This window comes from Schistocerca serialis, chromosome 4 (genome assembly GCF_023864345.2).
Source record: "Schistocerca serialis cubense isolate TAMUIC-IGC-003099 chromosome 4, iqSchSeri2.2, whole genome shotgun sequence".
Lineage (NCBI taxonomy): Eukaryota > Metazoa > Arthropoda > Insecta > Orthoptera > Acrididae > Schistocerca > Schistocerca serialis.
The window spans coordinates 724,211,903-724,224,653 of NC_064641.1; the positions used below are offsets into that span (position 1 = coordinate 724,211,903).

General features: G+C 45.9%; 1 protein-coding gene across 1 annotated transcript in view; it reads left to right on the top strand.

Moving 5' to 3' along the window:
- The first annotated feature begins 1,938 nt into the window (after positions 1-1,938).
- LOC126474728 (homeobox protein Nkx-3.2-like) overlaps positions 1,939-12,751 on the top strand; it is a 64,663-nt gene continuing 53,850 nt past the window's right edge. The window contains exon 1 of the mRNA XM_050102207.1: positions 1,939-2,134. Coding sequence (XP_049958164.1) covers positions 1,939-2,134 — 196 coding nt within the window. The remainder of the gene's footprint in view (positions 2,135-12,751) is intronic.

Genomic DNA, 12,751 nt, shown 5'->3' on the forward strand with positions numbered 1-12,751 from the left:
CGCGTAACTGGGATTTGCTGAAAGTTATACTCAGTGGGTATCTCTTACGCTGTTACTGCTATATAAGAGCTTACCTTATACAGTAGAATATGTGAATTACGAGGCTTGTTTTTTAAGTAAGTACCGTTCTGAAATTAAAGAAAGACGTGCTAAGATATGTCAATAATTTTATTTTTACATGAAAGCCTGTGCCATAATCTACTTTTCTACATGATTTCCGTCAATATTGAGGCACTTGTCATAACGTTGTACCAGTTTTGTGAATACCCTCCTCATAGAAGTCTGCCGCCTGACTTGTTAACCACTGCATCACCACTGTTTTGTCTTCGTCATCGTCTTGAAGACGCTGACCACCCAGGTGTTTCTTCAAGTGCAGGAAAAGATGTTAGTCATTGGGCGCAACATCGGTGCTGTACGGGGGATGATCTAGAGTTTCCCATCGAAAAGATGTGATGAGATCTTTGGTCTGATTCGCCACATGCGGACGGGCATTATCTTGCAGCTAAACGATTCCCTTGTTCAACTTCCATGGACTGTTCCATTGATTCTGGTGTGTCGTAGGCCACCCATGTGTCATCGCCCGTAACAATTTGGCTTAATAAATCATCACCGTCGTTGTGGCACCGCTCAAGCAAAGTCAATGCACTGTCTAAACGTTTGGGTTTGTGCACATCCGTCAAGTCAACAATTTCGGCACCCAACGTGCGCACAATTTTCGGTAATTCAAGTGCTCGGTTGCAATCCCATACGAAACACTACGGCCGGCCAGAATGGCCGAGCGCGACTGCTACGGTCGCAGGTTCGAATCCTGCCTCAGACATGGGTGTGTGTGATGTCCTTAGGTTAGTTAGGTTTAAGTAGTTCTAAGTTCTAGGGGACTGATGACCTCAGAAGTTAAGTCCCATAGTGCTCAGAGCCACTTGAACCATTTTTTTAAACACTACGAGAAAGGTTAGGAAAGTCATTCCGCAAGGAGGAAATCGTGCGGCCATATTTAAATGCTCTCACCCACTTTCTTACCATTCCATCACTTATAATGTTTTCTCCGTAAACTGCACAGATCTCACGATGAATATCGATCGCATTTAGGCCTTTACCACTAAGAAATCTTATAACAGCCCGTACTTCACAACCGGCGGGACTCATGATTATCGGAGGCATCTTAAACACTCAATACACAACGTAAACAAGGAATAATCAGACTGTAATGGCACCAGTGCGTAGATTAAGGTACAGGCTTTCATGTAAAAATAAAATTCTTTTTTAAATTTCAAAACGGTACTTACTTAAAAAACACGCATCGTACATTCATCCCCGACAATTGCTACATGGTGTTCGTTTCTAATTGTCACTGCTGTACAAGAAAACTCGCGTTTGTTCAATTGGCTCTGAGCACTATGGGACTTAACATCTGAGGTCATCAGTCCCCTAGAACTTAGAACTACTTAAACCTAACTAACCTAAGGACATCACACACATCCATGCCCGAGGCAGGATTCGAACCTGCGACCGTAGCGATCTCACGGTTCCAGACTAAAGCGCCTAGAACCGCTCGGTCACACCGGCCGGCCCTCGCGTTTCTATTCAGAACTTAAGTATTACAGCTCTACTCGACAAGCAAAACCTACGACCGCTGACAGTTACACAGAAGAATACAGAGATTTAATTCCCTACATGTTGGACTAAACATCCATCCGCTCTAACATCTGCAGCGCAGGCCAGCAGTGGTACTCGCAACTCAGCGCCACACGTGGATCGAGCGCGGATCGGCGATGCCGGTGGTCAGGCTGGGGAGCTCTCAGGACGGCCTCGTTCGCGGAGTGCCTGCAGGCACACACACGGCAGCGCAGAGTAAACAGCCGTCACTCACTGTGCCTGCTGTCGATTGGCTTCACCGGCCGCTGTCGATTAGCCCAGTTTGCTTGTACCGCGCCGGTAATGGCCGCACAAGTGGGCCCCACTCTTCACTCGCTGCGTCACTCGCACTCCGCCTACCTGCTCCGCTGGTGCCTGTCAGCTGCCCTCGCTGTTTCACCACATCCTGTCTATCGCACACGTGTCCTGTTCATTACTCGCAATACCCCAGAACTCATCGCCGAGTACAGGGACAATACGCACTACGGAGAAATAAACAGTAAACTCAGTAGACATCACGCTAACATCAAGTACCACTGCTTCAGCCTCTCAGCTGCGGGAGCAATCCGCAGCAATGAAGAGCAATCCGCTTAAGGTGTACTAATTATTTAGTCAGACTATGACCGGTTTCGGGATTTAAAATCCCATCTTCAGTTTTATGAAATTATTGTATTTTGTAACACCCACAGCTCCATCCAGTTATGACTGGCGTTCCTACCGTGCGGCTACACGGCGGCACACAGTTTCCATCAGCATGCAGTGACTGCAGCTATTGTAGCTTTCTACATGTATGTGTTACAAAATAAAATACTTTCATATACCTGAAGATGAGATTTTACATACCGCAACCGGACGTGATTTGAATAAACAATTAATATAACTCAAGCGTATATCTCTAATTAATAATAATGCCCTCAGTTCGGTGAGCAACAGTCAGTATGTTTGCCGGCCGGAGTGGCCGAGTGCTTCTAGGCGCTACAGTCTGGAACCGCGCGATCGCTGCGGTCGCAGGTTCGAATCCTGCCTCGGGCATGGAGGTGTGTGATGTCCTTAGGTTAGTTAGGTTTAAGTAGTTCTAAGTTCTAGGGGAATGATGACCACAGCAGTTAAGTCCCATAGTGCTCAGAGCTATTTGAACCATTTTGAGTCAGTATGTTTCGCCAGGGATGCTGTACCCACCGGAAGTCACTCATTGATAATTAGATACTGTAGAGCTTGCAAACTGTGAAGGTCTTCACCGTTACATTTCGCCAGCCGTTCCAAATAGTCGTTGACGTTTTCTGGAATTAGGATTGGGTAATTTATAGTGAAGTCAGGGTGCGATTAGACGTATCAGACTCCACCAAACAGCAATTATTCATAACGATGTACAAGAAATGGTCCGAAAATGTGGAAATAAACATCCTGTCCATTCTCACGGTAACCTGAATGACTGGGCCTAAGTCATTGGATCAGAAAACACTCCAAAAACATCACACAGCTACCTCCGGACTCTCCAAATATTCATTGCATGAAATTCCCATCGCATTATTCGCTCGGAAGCTGAGATAAACGTTCACTGGCTGACGGCGACAATTCCTCTCCTGTCTGAAACCGACTGTCACTTATAATTTGTTTCCTGTTTCTGTCAGATGTTATGTTTCTACCAGCACTACATTTACACCGTATTACAAGATTGTTAGTGGTTGGCGGAGTATATATATATATATATATACAGGGTGAGTCACCTAACGTTACCGCCGGACACATTTCGTAAACCACATCAAATTCTGACGAACCGATTCCACAGACCGAACGTGAGGAGAGGGGCTAGTGTAATTGTTTAATACAAACCATACAAAAATGCACGGAAGTATGTTTTTTAACACAAACCTACGTTTTCTTAAATGGAACCCCGATAGTTTTGTTAGCACATCTGAACATATAAGCAAATACGTAATCAGTGCCGTTTGTTGCATTGTAAAATGTTAATTACATCCGGAGATATTGTAACCTAAAGTTGACGCTTGAAACCTCCGACGTTCAGTTGCGTGTTGTAACAAACACGGGCCACGGTCGGCGAGCAGCATCTGCAGGGACATGTTTACGATGACGACCGTGATTACGAGTGTGTCTGTAGTGCATTGTTGTGGTTTGGTCTAGCTGTCACAGTGTCCGCATGTAGCGCTTGCTGCTATTGTTATTCTGCATTTGTCTTCGCACGCAGACCAACTGTAGTACACCGTGTTACCAGACGTCTGTGATAGTGTAGTGTTGTAGGAACTGTGGCCATGGTGTATTCGAACTCTGAAAAGGCGGAGATGATACTCATCTATGGCGAGTGTCGACGAAATGCAGCTGAAGCCTGCAGGGTGTATGCAGAACGGTACCCGGACAGAGAGCATCCAACGTGCCGCACATTGCAAAACATCTACCGCCAACTGTACGCAACAGGTATGGTCGTAGCACGCAAACGGGTCCGTAACAGGCCCGTCACAGGAGAAGCGGGTGCAGTTGGTGTGTTAGCTGCTGTTGCCATGAACCCACACATGAGTACACGGGACATTGCGAGAGTCGGTGGACTGAGTCAAAGTAGTGACATGCGTATACTGCATCGTCACCGCTTTCACCCGTTTCATGTGTCGCTACATTAGCAATTACATGGTGATGACTTTAATCATCGAGTGCAATTCTGTCAATGGGCATTAACAGAGAATGCGTTGCAGTTCAACCTGTTTACCGATGAAGCGGGTTTCACAAACCATGGGGCAGTGAATCTACGGAACACGCATTACTGGTACGTGGACAATCCTCGCTGGCTCAGACAGGTGGAGCGACAGCGACCGTGGACTGTAAATGTATGGTGCGAAATCATTGGCGACCACCTCATTGGTCCTCACTTCATTGCAGGGGCCCAAACAGCTGCAACATACATCGCGTTTCTACAGAATGATCTTCCAACGTTGCTAGAAAATGTCCCACTGGAAACGCGTCGACGTATGTGGTATCAGCATGATGGTGCACCTGCACATTCCGCAATTAACACTAGGCTGACCCTTGACAGGATGTTCGACGGGCGTTTCATAGGACGTGGAAGACGCATAAATTGGCCAGCCCGTTCTCCTGATCTTACACCTCTGGACTTCTTCCTGTAGGGTACGTTAAAGGAGAATGTGTACCACCGTGATGTGCCTACAACCCCAGAGGATATGAAACAACGCATTGTGGCAGCCTGCGGCGACATTACACCAGATGTACTGCGGCGTGTACGACATTCATTACGCCAGAGATTGCAATTGTGTGCAGCAAATGATGGCCACCACATTGAACATCTATTGGCCTGATATGTCGGGACACACTCTATTCCACTCCGTAATTGAAAACGGAAACCACGTGTGTACGTGTGCCTCACCCCTCGCGGTAATGTACATGTGCGTCAGCGAAAAAGACCAATAAAAAGGTGTTAGCATGTGGACGTAATGTGCTGTTCCAGCCTCTTCTGTACCTCAGGTCCATCACCGTTCCCTTTGGATCCCTACGTAATTCGGTGCTCTCCGATACACACGATCGAACAGCGGAGGAGTGGTACTCAAGCGTCAACTTTAGGTTACAATATCTCCGGATGTAATTAGCATTTTACAATGCAACAAACGGCACTGATTACGTATTTGTTTATATGTTCAGATGTGCTAACAAAACTAACGGGATTCCATTTAAAAAAACGTAGGCTTGTGTTAAAAAACATACTTCCGTGAATTTTTTTATGGTTTGTATTAACCAATTACACTAGCCCCTCTCCTCACGTTCGGTCTGTGGGATCGATTGTCAGTATTTGATGTGGTTTACGAAATATATGCAGCGGTAATGTTAGGTGACTCACCCTGTATATATCTGTAGAGAGAGAGTATACTCCGCCAACCACGGTACCGTGCGGGGCTTTCTTCCTCTGCATTGGCAATATGTATATATATCGGAGCGATATTCCTTGATGGGACGGTGACTACCGAACGGTACGAGAAGGATTTTGAAGGTGATTTCATACCCATTATCCAAAGTGACTCTGATTTCGAGTGGTTAGCACACTGGACTCGCATTCGGGAGGACGACGGTTCAATCCCGTCTCCGGCCATCCTGATTTAGGTTTTCCGTGATTTCCCTAAATCGCTTCAGGCAAATGCCGGGATGGTTCCTTTGAAAGGGAGCGGCCGATTTCCTTTCCCATCCTTCCTTCACCCGAGCTTGCGCTCCGTCTCTAATGACCTCGTTGTCGACGGGACGTTAAACACTTAATGTCCTCCTCCTCCTCCTCTGATTTCGACAAGACGCAGTTCATGCAAGACGGAGCTCGGCCCCATCGAAGCAGGAGATTGTTAGATGTCCTGGAGGAGCATTCTCGGGATCGCATTCTGGCTCTGGGGTCCCCAGAGGCCACTGGCATTGAGCTCGATTGGCCGCCATATTCTCTGGATATGAACATATGCGACTCGTTTTTGTGGGGCTACATTAAAGACAACGTGTACAGCAATAACGCCAAAACCAGTGCTAAGCTGAAAACAGCCATTCAGGAGATCATCGACAGTATCAATGTTCCGACACCTCAGCGGGTCATGAAGAATTTCGCCCACTGATTAAGTATAAATGTACACATCTACATGTCCGTGGTCTACAAAGTCTACTGCGATAGCTCCGACGTGTTAAACTGAACGTAGAATTAGCAAGCCATGATGGGCCTTCTTTCTCCACAGAGAGATAACGGAGGGCTCTTGTGATTCCGATGTACATCAAGAGGAGGGCGCAGCCTTGAGGGAATTGGGTACGGATGGCGGGCCCGCTCACTGCTGCTATAGATAGATAGATAGATAGAGAGAGAAAGGGAGAGAGATGTAGTATGTTGTGGTACACCATTCCCTGTAGATATGTTGGACAGGCTCTGTTAATATGCAAAAATCAGGCCAGGCAACTTTATTCGCGGTATGGTTATGAGCACCTCCAAACCATATTGTCACGACTCCTCGTCGCTCCAGCTCATTGCAGAGATTTCATTCATTCGAGTGGCACACACCGTAAGTAGGCTGTTTAGGTTTTTATATTGGTAACGCCACGTAGCGCTCTGTATGAAAATCACTGGCTGTGCTGCGTGCAGTCTGGGCTAGTTTGCATTGTTGTCTGCCATTGTAGTGTTGGGCAGCTGGATGTGAACAGCGCGTAGCGTTGCGCAGTTGGAGGTGAGCCGCCAGCAGTGGTGCATGTGGGGAGAGAGATGGCGGAATTTTGAAATTTGTAAGACTGGATGTCATGAACTGCTATATATATATATATTATGATTATTAAGGTAAATACATTGTTTGTTCTCTATTAAAATCTTTCATTTGCTAACTATGCCTATCAGTAGTTAGTGCCTTCCGTAGTTTGAATCTTTTATTTAGGTGGCAGTAGTGGCGCTCGCTGTTTTGCAGTAGTTAGAGTAACGAAGATTTTTGTGAGGTAAGTGATTTGTGAAACGTGTAGGTTAATGTTAGTCAGGGCCATTCTTTTGTAGGGATTATTGAAAGTCAGATTGCGTTGCGCCTAAAATATTGTGTGTCAGTTTAAGGACAGTCATGTATAATTGTTCAAAGGGGACGTTTCATATGGCGACCCTGCCAGGATCCATATGAAACGTCCCCTCTGAACAATTATACATGACTGTCCTTAAACTGACACACAATGTTTTTAGCGCAACGCAATCTGACTTTCAATAATCCCTACAAAAGAATGGCCCTGACTAACATTAACCTACACGTTTCACAAATCACTTACCTCACAAAAATCTTCGTTACTTGAACTACCGCAAAACAGCTAGTGCCACTACTGCCAGCTAAATAAAAGATACAAACTACGGAAGGCACTAACTACTGATAGGCATAGTTAGCAAATGAAAGATTTTAATAGAGAAAAAACAATGTATTTACCTTAATAATCATAATATATATAGCAGTTTATGACATCCAGTCTTACAAATTTCAAAACTCCGCCATCTCTCTCCCCACATCCACCACTGCTGGCGGCTCACCTGCAACTGCGCAACACTACGCGCTGTTCACATCCAGCTGCCCAACACTACAATGGCAGACAACAATGCAAACTAGCCACAGACTGCACGCAGCACAGCCAGTGATTTTCATACAGAGCGCTACGTGGCATTACCAATATAAAAACCTAAACATCCTACTTACAACACCTGTCACTTCACTGCCACTGTTTTACGTCAGCGGAGAGGGGTCACACGACAGCGTGGGCCAGTTGTATACAGTCTAAAACGCTCCAAAGCCACCCATGTGCTTCCTTTAAAGGGTCACTAATATTCTGTACCATGAGGTTATACCACCATCCACATGGCTCTCTGGACAATGCGTCGCTGACGATATTACCTGTGTAGTGCTAGTGCCCTAGTGGAGGCTGCGACGTCACCGTTAGAAACACGACTTCTTCTCCCAATTTCTCACGTTGTACTGAGAGAAGTCATATCTGCCTCGCACTCAACGTTGGGCTTTCAGGAGGAGCAGTCAGTCACTTTCTCACCAATGTTGCTCAGCACTGCACAATTTAGCAACTCAAAAAAATGCTGCGGTATGAAATCACTGTTTAATCAAGAACACAAACGAGCTGGTAGTGGTTTCTAGTAGAAGACAGTGATCTTCCAGCCGATTTAATTGGTTCTCAAATAGGAGCCCCTGCTGTCTGAATGGGTCAGGAATGGACTCTTGGCAGGGCAGTCCATTTCAGGAATATTATTGTCCACAAGCCACAGCCGCACAGATGCTACATCATGACAGGGTGCTGCACCACGCTCGTACAAACCATCAAGGTCTCCGTACTGTTACTCAACTGCATACTGTTCACATTGTTGTAAAATGTGTTCATATCCTTCCGCGTTTACCATTTTTTTTCAGGGAAATAAGATGCTCAAAGTCTAACCACGGAAAACACCATTACACAGTAACACTACCTCCTCCATACTTTACTGACGGCCCTACGGATGATGGCAGATACTGTCGTCCAGGAACCGTCACTCCAAATTACTCGCTTCCAGTCGCCTACTGTGCAGTGGCATCGCTCTTTGCACCGCTTGAAGCGTCGCTTAGTATTGTCTACGGAAATGTGTTGCTTATGAGGATTTGCTCGACCACTGTACTCCCAGTCTTTTGGACTCCCTAATCACAGTAATTGTACTAGCATGACTGCTGACAGAGCTTTGAAAATCACAAGTGATTCCTACGGTCCTTTTTCGTCAGCACACGAGAGCTGCATGACCTTGTTTTAGCTGTGGTTGTTACCTTGCGTTTCCACATTGTAATCACATGACCAACAGTCGACTTGGGCAGCTTTAGAAACACTGAAACGTTCGTGGTGAATCCGTTACTCAAGTGACATCAATGACTAGTTCGCGTTCGAAGTCACAGAGCTATCCTGCTCGACCCAATCTGCTGCTACTAACTACTCAGTACCCCTCGCCGCCTTTTATACTGGTGGATATGCCTCTCCTGACATCTAGTAGTCAGTTCTACATTACGTAGAGGTCCCGGATATTTTGATCAAATAGTGTGTAGCTACACCTTTGAAGGCGTTCACTTTCACATCTTGGCGAAGAATTCGCGAACACTTCGATGAATAAACTGTAGAAATTCTGCGTGGTTACTCGCAGAGCGTCATAGAGGTTACTTTTCACTTGTAGCTCGACACCTAAGTGATATCCGTTTCTTTGCAGAATCTGTTTACTTGAAATTTGATGTCCAAACATAACGATATTTTTCTTCTCGGAAAAGGATTGAACGGAAAGTGGACACGAAGAGCACGTTATTTTGAGTGACTCATCCTTTTTAATAAATTCCTGAAATTAGAAAGAATATGCCCACGATACCAAGGAATATCTGATACTGAAAAACGACACATAGGCATCAGTTTAATGTCGCTAGCCTCACAGATCTGCTCCCTCTTGCACACAGCTCCGCCTTTTCGAAAGGTCCCACTGGTCCTGTAACATCTCTAAATTTAACACACATAAGAACCACGATTTCTAATACAGGCTAGGCAGTTTGGTACAATGTATGTCCACGCGATATCAGCACTTCAGGTTCTGGCGTTTTTCATTTTACAAGGGGAAAAAATCAGTCCTCCTCTGACATGTATCGCTGTCACGATACCAGGAACTGCACAGGAAAACTAGTAGCCACCCAGAACCATATTGTGCTACCACAAAATGTTTGAACGAAAAGGTTGGATTTACTGAAGTGTATTCCTTAGAAAGCTGAAATATTATTGGCTGCTTACAAATATTTTCTGAAGTACCTGAACTGCAAAGTCATTATTATCTAATGTATTTCCCTTAAGCATTATTTCGTTATCTTTCAGTCAACTAGGGTATATGACATAATAATTTAGTGTTTCCAGACTTTGAATAAAAATGTTAAAGTTATCTTTAGGTTAACAATGCTACGTTCCTATATGGCTTACTGACACGTTAAAGAAGTCACGAACAGAAAATTTGGGGCCTGCTGCTAGTTGCGGGGCAGTGAGGACAGCATTAACCAAACTGCAGCGTCGTTTTCCCAGACCGCTACGGTCGCAGGTTCGAATCCTGCCTCGGGCATGGATGTGTGTGATGCCCTTAGGTTAGTTAGGTTTAAGTAGTTCTAAGTCTAGGGGACTGATGACCTCAGATATTTAGTCCCATAGTGCTCAGAGCCATTTTCGTTTTCCGAGCAGGTTATAGTTGCGGACTTCAGCCGTTGAGCAGAGAAACGTTACGAAGCTCTCGTGCTGAGCAGGGAAATGTTGCAAAATTGGTGTGATGCGAGATAAGTACTTCAGCTAGAACAAGGAGTAAGGAAAGAAATCGGCTGAGAGCTACTTATCGGAAGTAATGTAGATGAAAGGTGGAAAACCATAATATGAACTGTAAGACAGGAACATTAAACCCCAACCCCGAATACGTCTGCAGTGTCTTAACCACTTCGCTCTTTTTCCTGTATTTAGCTGAAAGGTGAAACAGATGCTTTTTCACTGATTGACGCAAGGAAATAGGTCCTCTCTTTCAAACCGATAATAAGTATCTTTTATTTTGGTAACAAAGCTGTCTACAGTGACCGAGTAAAGCAGTCGTACCACAAGTAAGAAAGTAGCTCGAGTGACGTTAGTAGTCTTTCTTTTCAATACATCAACTGCGTAGCTTTCAGATAATGGTGAAATAACACGAAGCGGAAAGTCTTCCATCAAAGTTTTCCTCGGAAACCCATTTTCATAAATTGGTCCGTACGGAACAACGGCACCGAAACGCGTCGTCCTTGGAAAGCGATTGCGGCCAGCTCACCTGCTGTTGGCCCCTTCAAAAGGCGGCCCTGCGCCGCAGCACTCCCGTTTATTGCTTATTTCGTCCGAGAGGCCTCAGCGGGGCCGGCCTGACAAATGGTCTCTCATTCAGAGGGGTTCACTCAACGCGAGCGACACGCGCCAGGGCAGGGGGCGGCGTAATGGTGCCACCAGCAGTCAAACGGCTAATTACGTAATGACGCGCAGATTGCGCCTCGGCGCTCTACGCGGTGTAGGTAGCCACTCTCACTCGCTACTGAAAGTTGCTGTTTTAAAACGGAAACTGCTGAAACACCCGGTAAGGCGCCTTCTCTACCGTATCATTTTGTGTCCATTCAGTCACCTACCGATGTGAGAGTAGTTACAGAAACTTGTGCTCTCCCTTTAGCAACCTTTTTTTTCTCGAAGTTCATCCAGAAGTACCGAGTAACCTAATAGCTACAAGATAACTTTCAGGGACTGATACATTTGATGCGAGACAAATTTTAGGCTGTTCAACATTCAAGAAAATGGAATGAGATGATCGAATGGCTCTGATGGCCGGGAGTTCCGAGCTGAGGAAGTTCCGCCATCAAGTTGCAAGCGTTTATAATTGACGACACATTGGGCTATTTGGGTGTCGATGGAAATATGGTGACGGCAACACAACATCCAGTCCCCGGGCGAAGAAATCTCATTCTCCGAAGGGGATCGAAACCGCATGGCATTTAGTTGCGCTGAGGACTCAGCAAAGGAGGCAGACGATATTCAAGAACAAGGTTCTCTAAATCGTTGGGAACACTTCTAGAGTACATTGAAATGCGATAGCAAGCAAGAAACTGTTGCACAGCAACCACGTTCCCTGGCACATGAATAAATGGTTCATATGGCTCTGAGCACTGTGGCACTTAACAGCTAAGATCATCAAGTGCCCTAGAATTTAGAGCTAATTAAACCTAACAATCCCAAGGACATCACGCACATCCATGCCCGAGACAGCATTCGAACCTGCGACCATAGCGGTCGCGCAGTTCCAGACTGTAGCGCCTAGAACCGCTCAGCCCCTCCTGCCGGCTCACATGGATAAATTTCCGAAGCTACTGCTCCACCGAGTCCGACACAGACTGTGTGTCCCAATCGTTACCTGGAATATGCGAAGCAGGGCACTGCTAACTGCCACACAGCGAGGAGAACCTTAGCAAAAAGTGCCAACGGTGTAGTAAGACAGCACCCAGATCGTCGGTCTGCAAACCTCACAATACAGAGTAATGACATCCAAACACCCGAGCTCCGGCACTCCAAAAAGCTTGAGGCAAGTGCAGGGATGGTTCCTTTAAAAGAGCACTGCCGACGTCCTTCACCATTCCTCCGTAATTCGATGGGACCGAAGACCTCGCTGTTTGGTCCTCTACCCCCAAATCAACCAACCAACCAACCGGCACTCATAGGCGTTATAGTACTGATGAGAAATGCAGAGACTCGGGAAAATCATAGTTAACTGAGACACCACGGTGCCGACATGACTCCTGACACACAAGAGCAAATGTTCACCTAACGAGTTCTAAGTCTAGGGGACTGATGACCTCAGATGTTAATTCCCATAGTACTTAGAGCCATTTGAACCATATGTGTGATGTATGATTTTTGAATATTGAATACCCTTGTCTCAGACACCTCGGCCTCAGTGTCTGCTCATTGCAGCCACACCACTGGTCCCAAAGGAATGAGAGTCTCGCTAAATACAGGTTAGCTCTACTGGAGAAATGTAATCTGCTGCTTGGTGCCTGCCTGAGCACTTCACCTGCGAGAC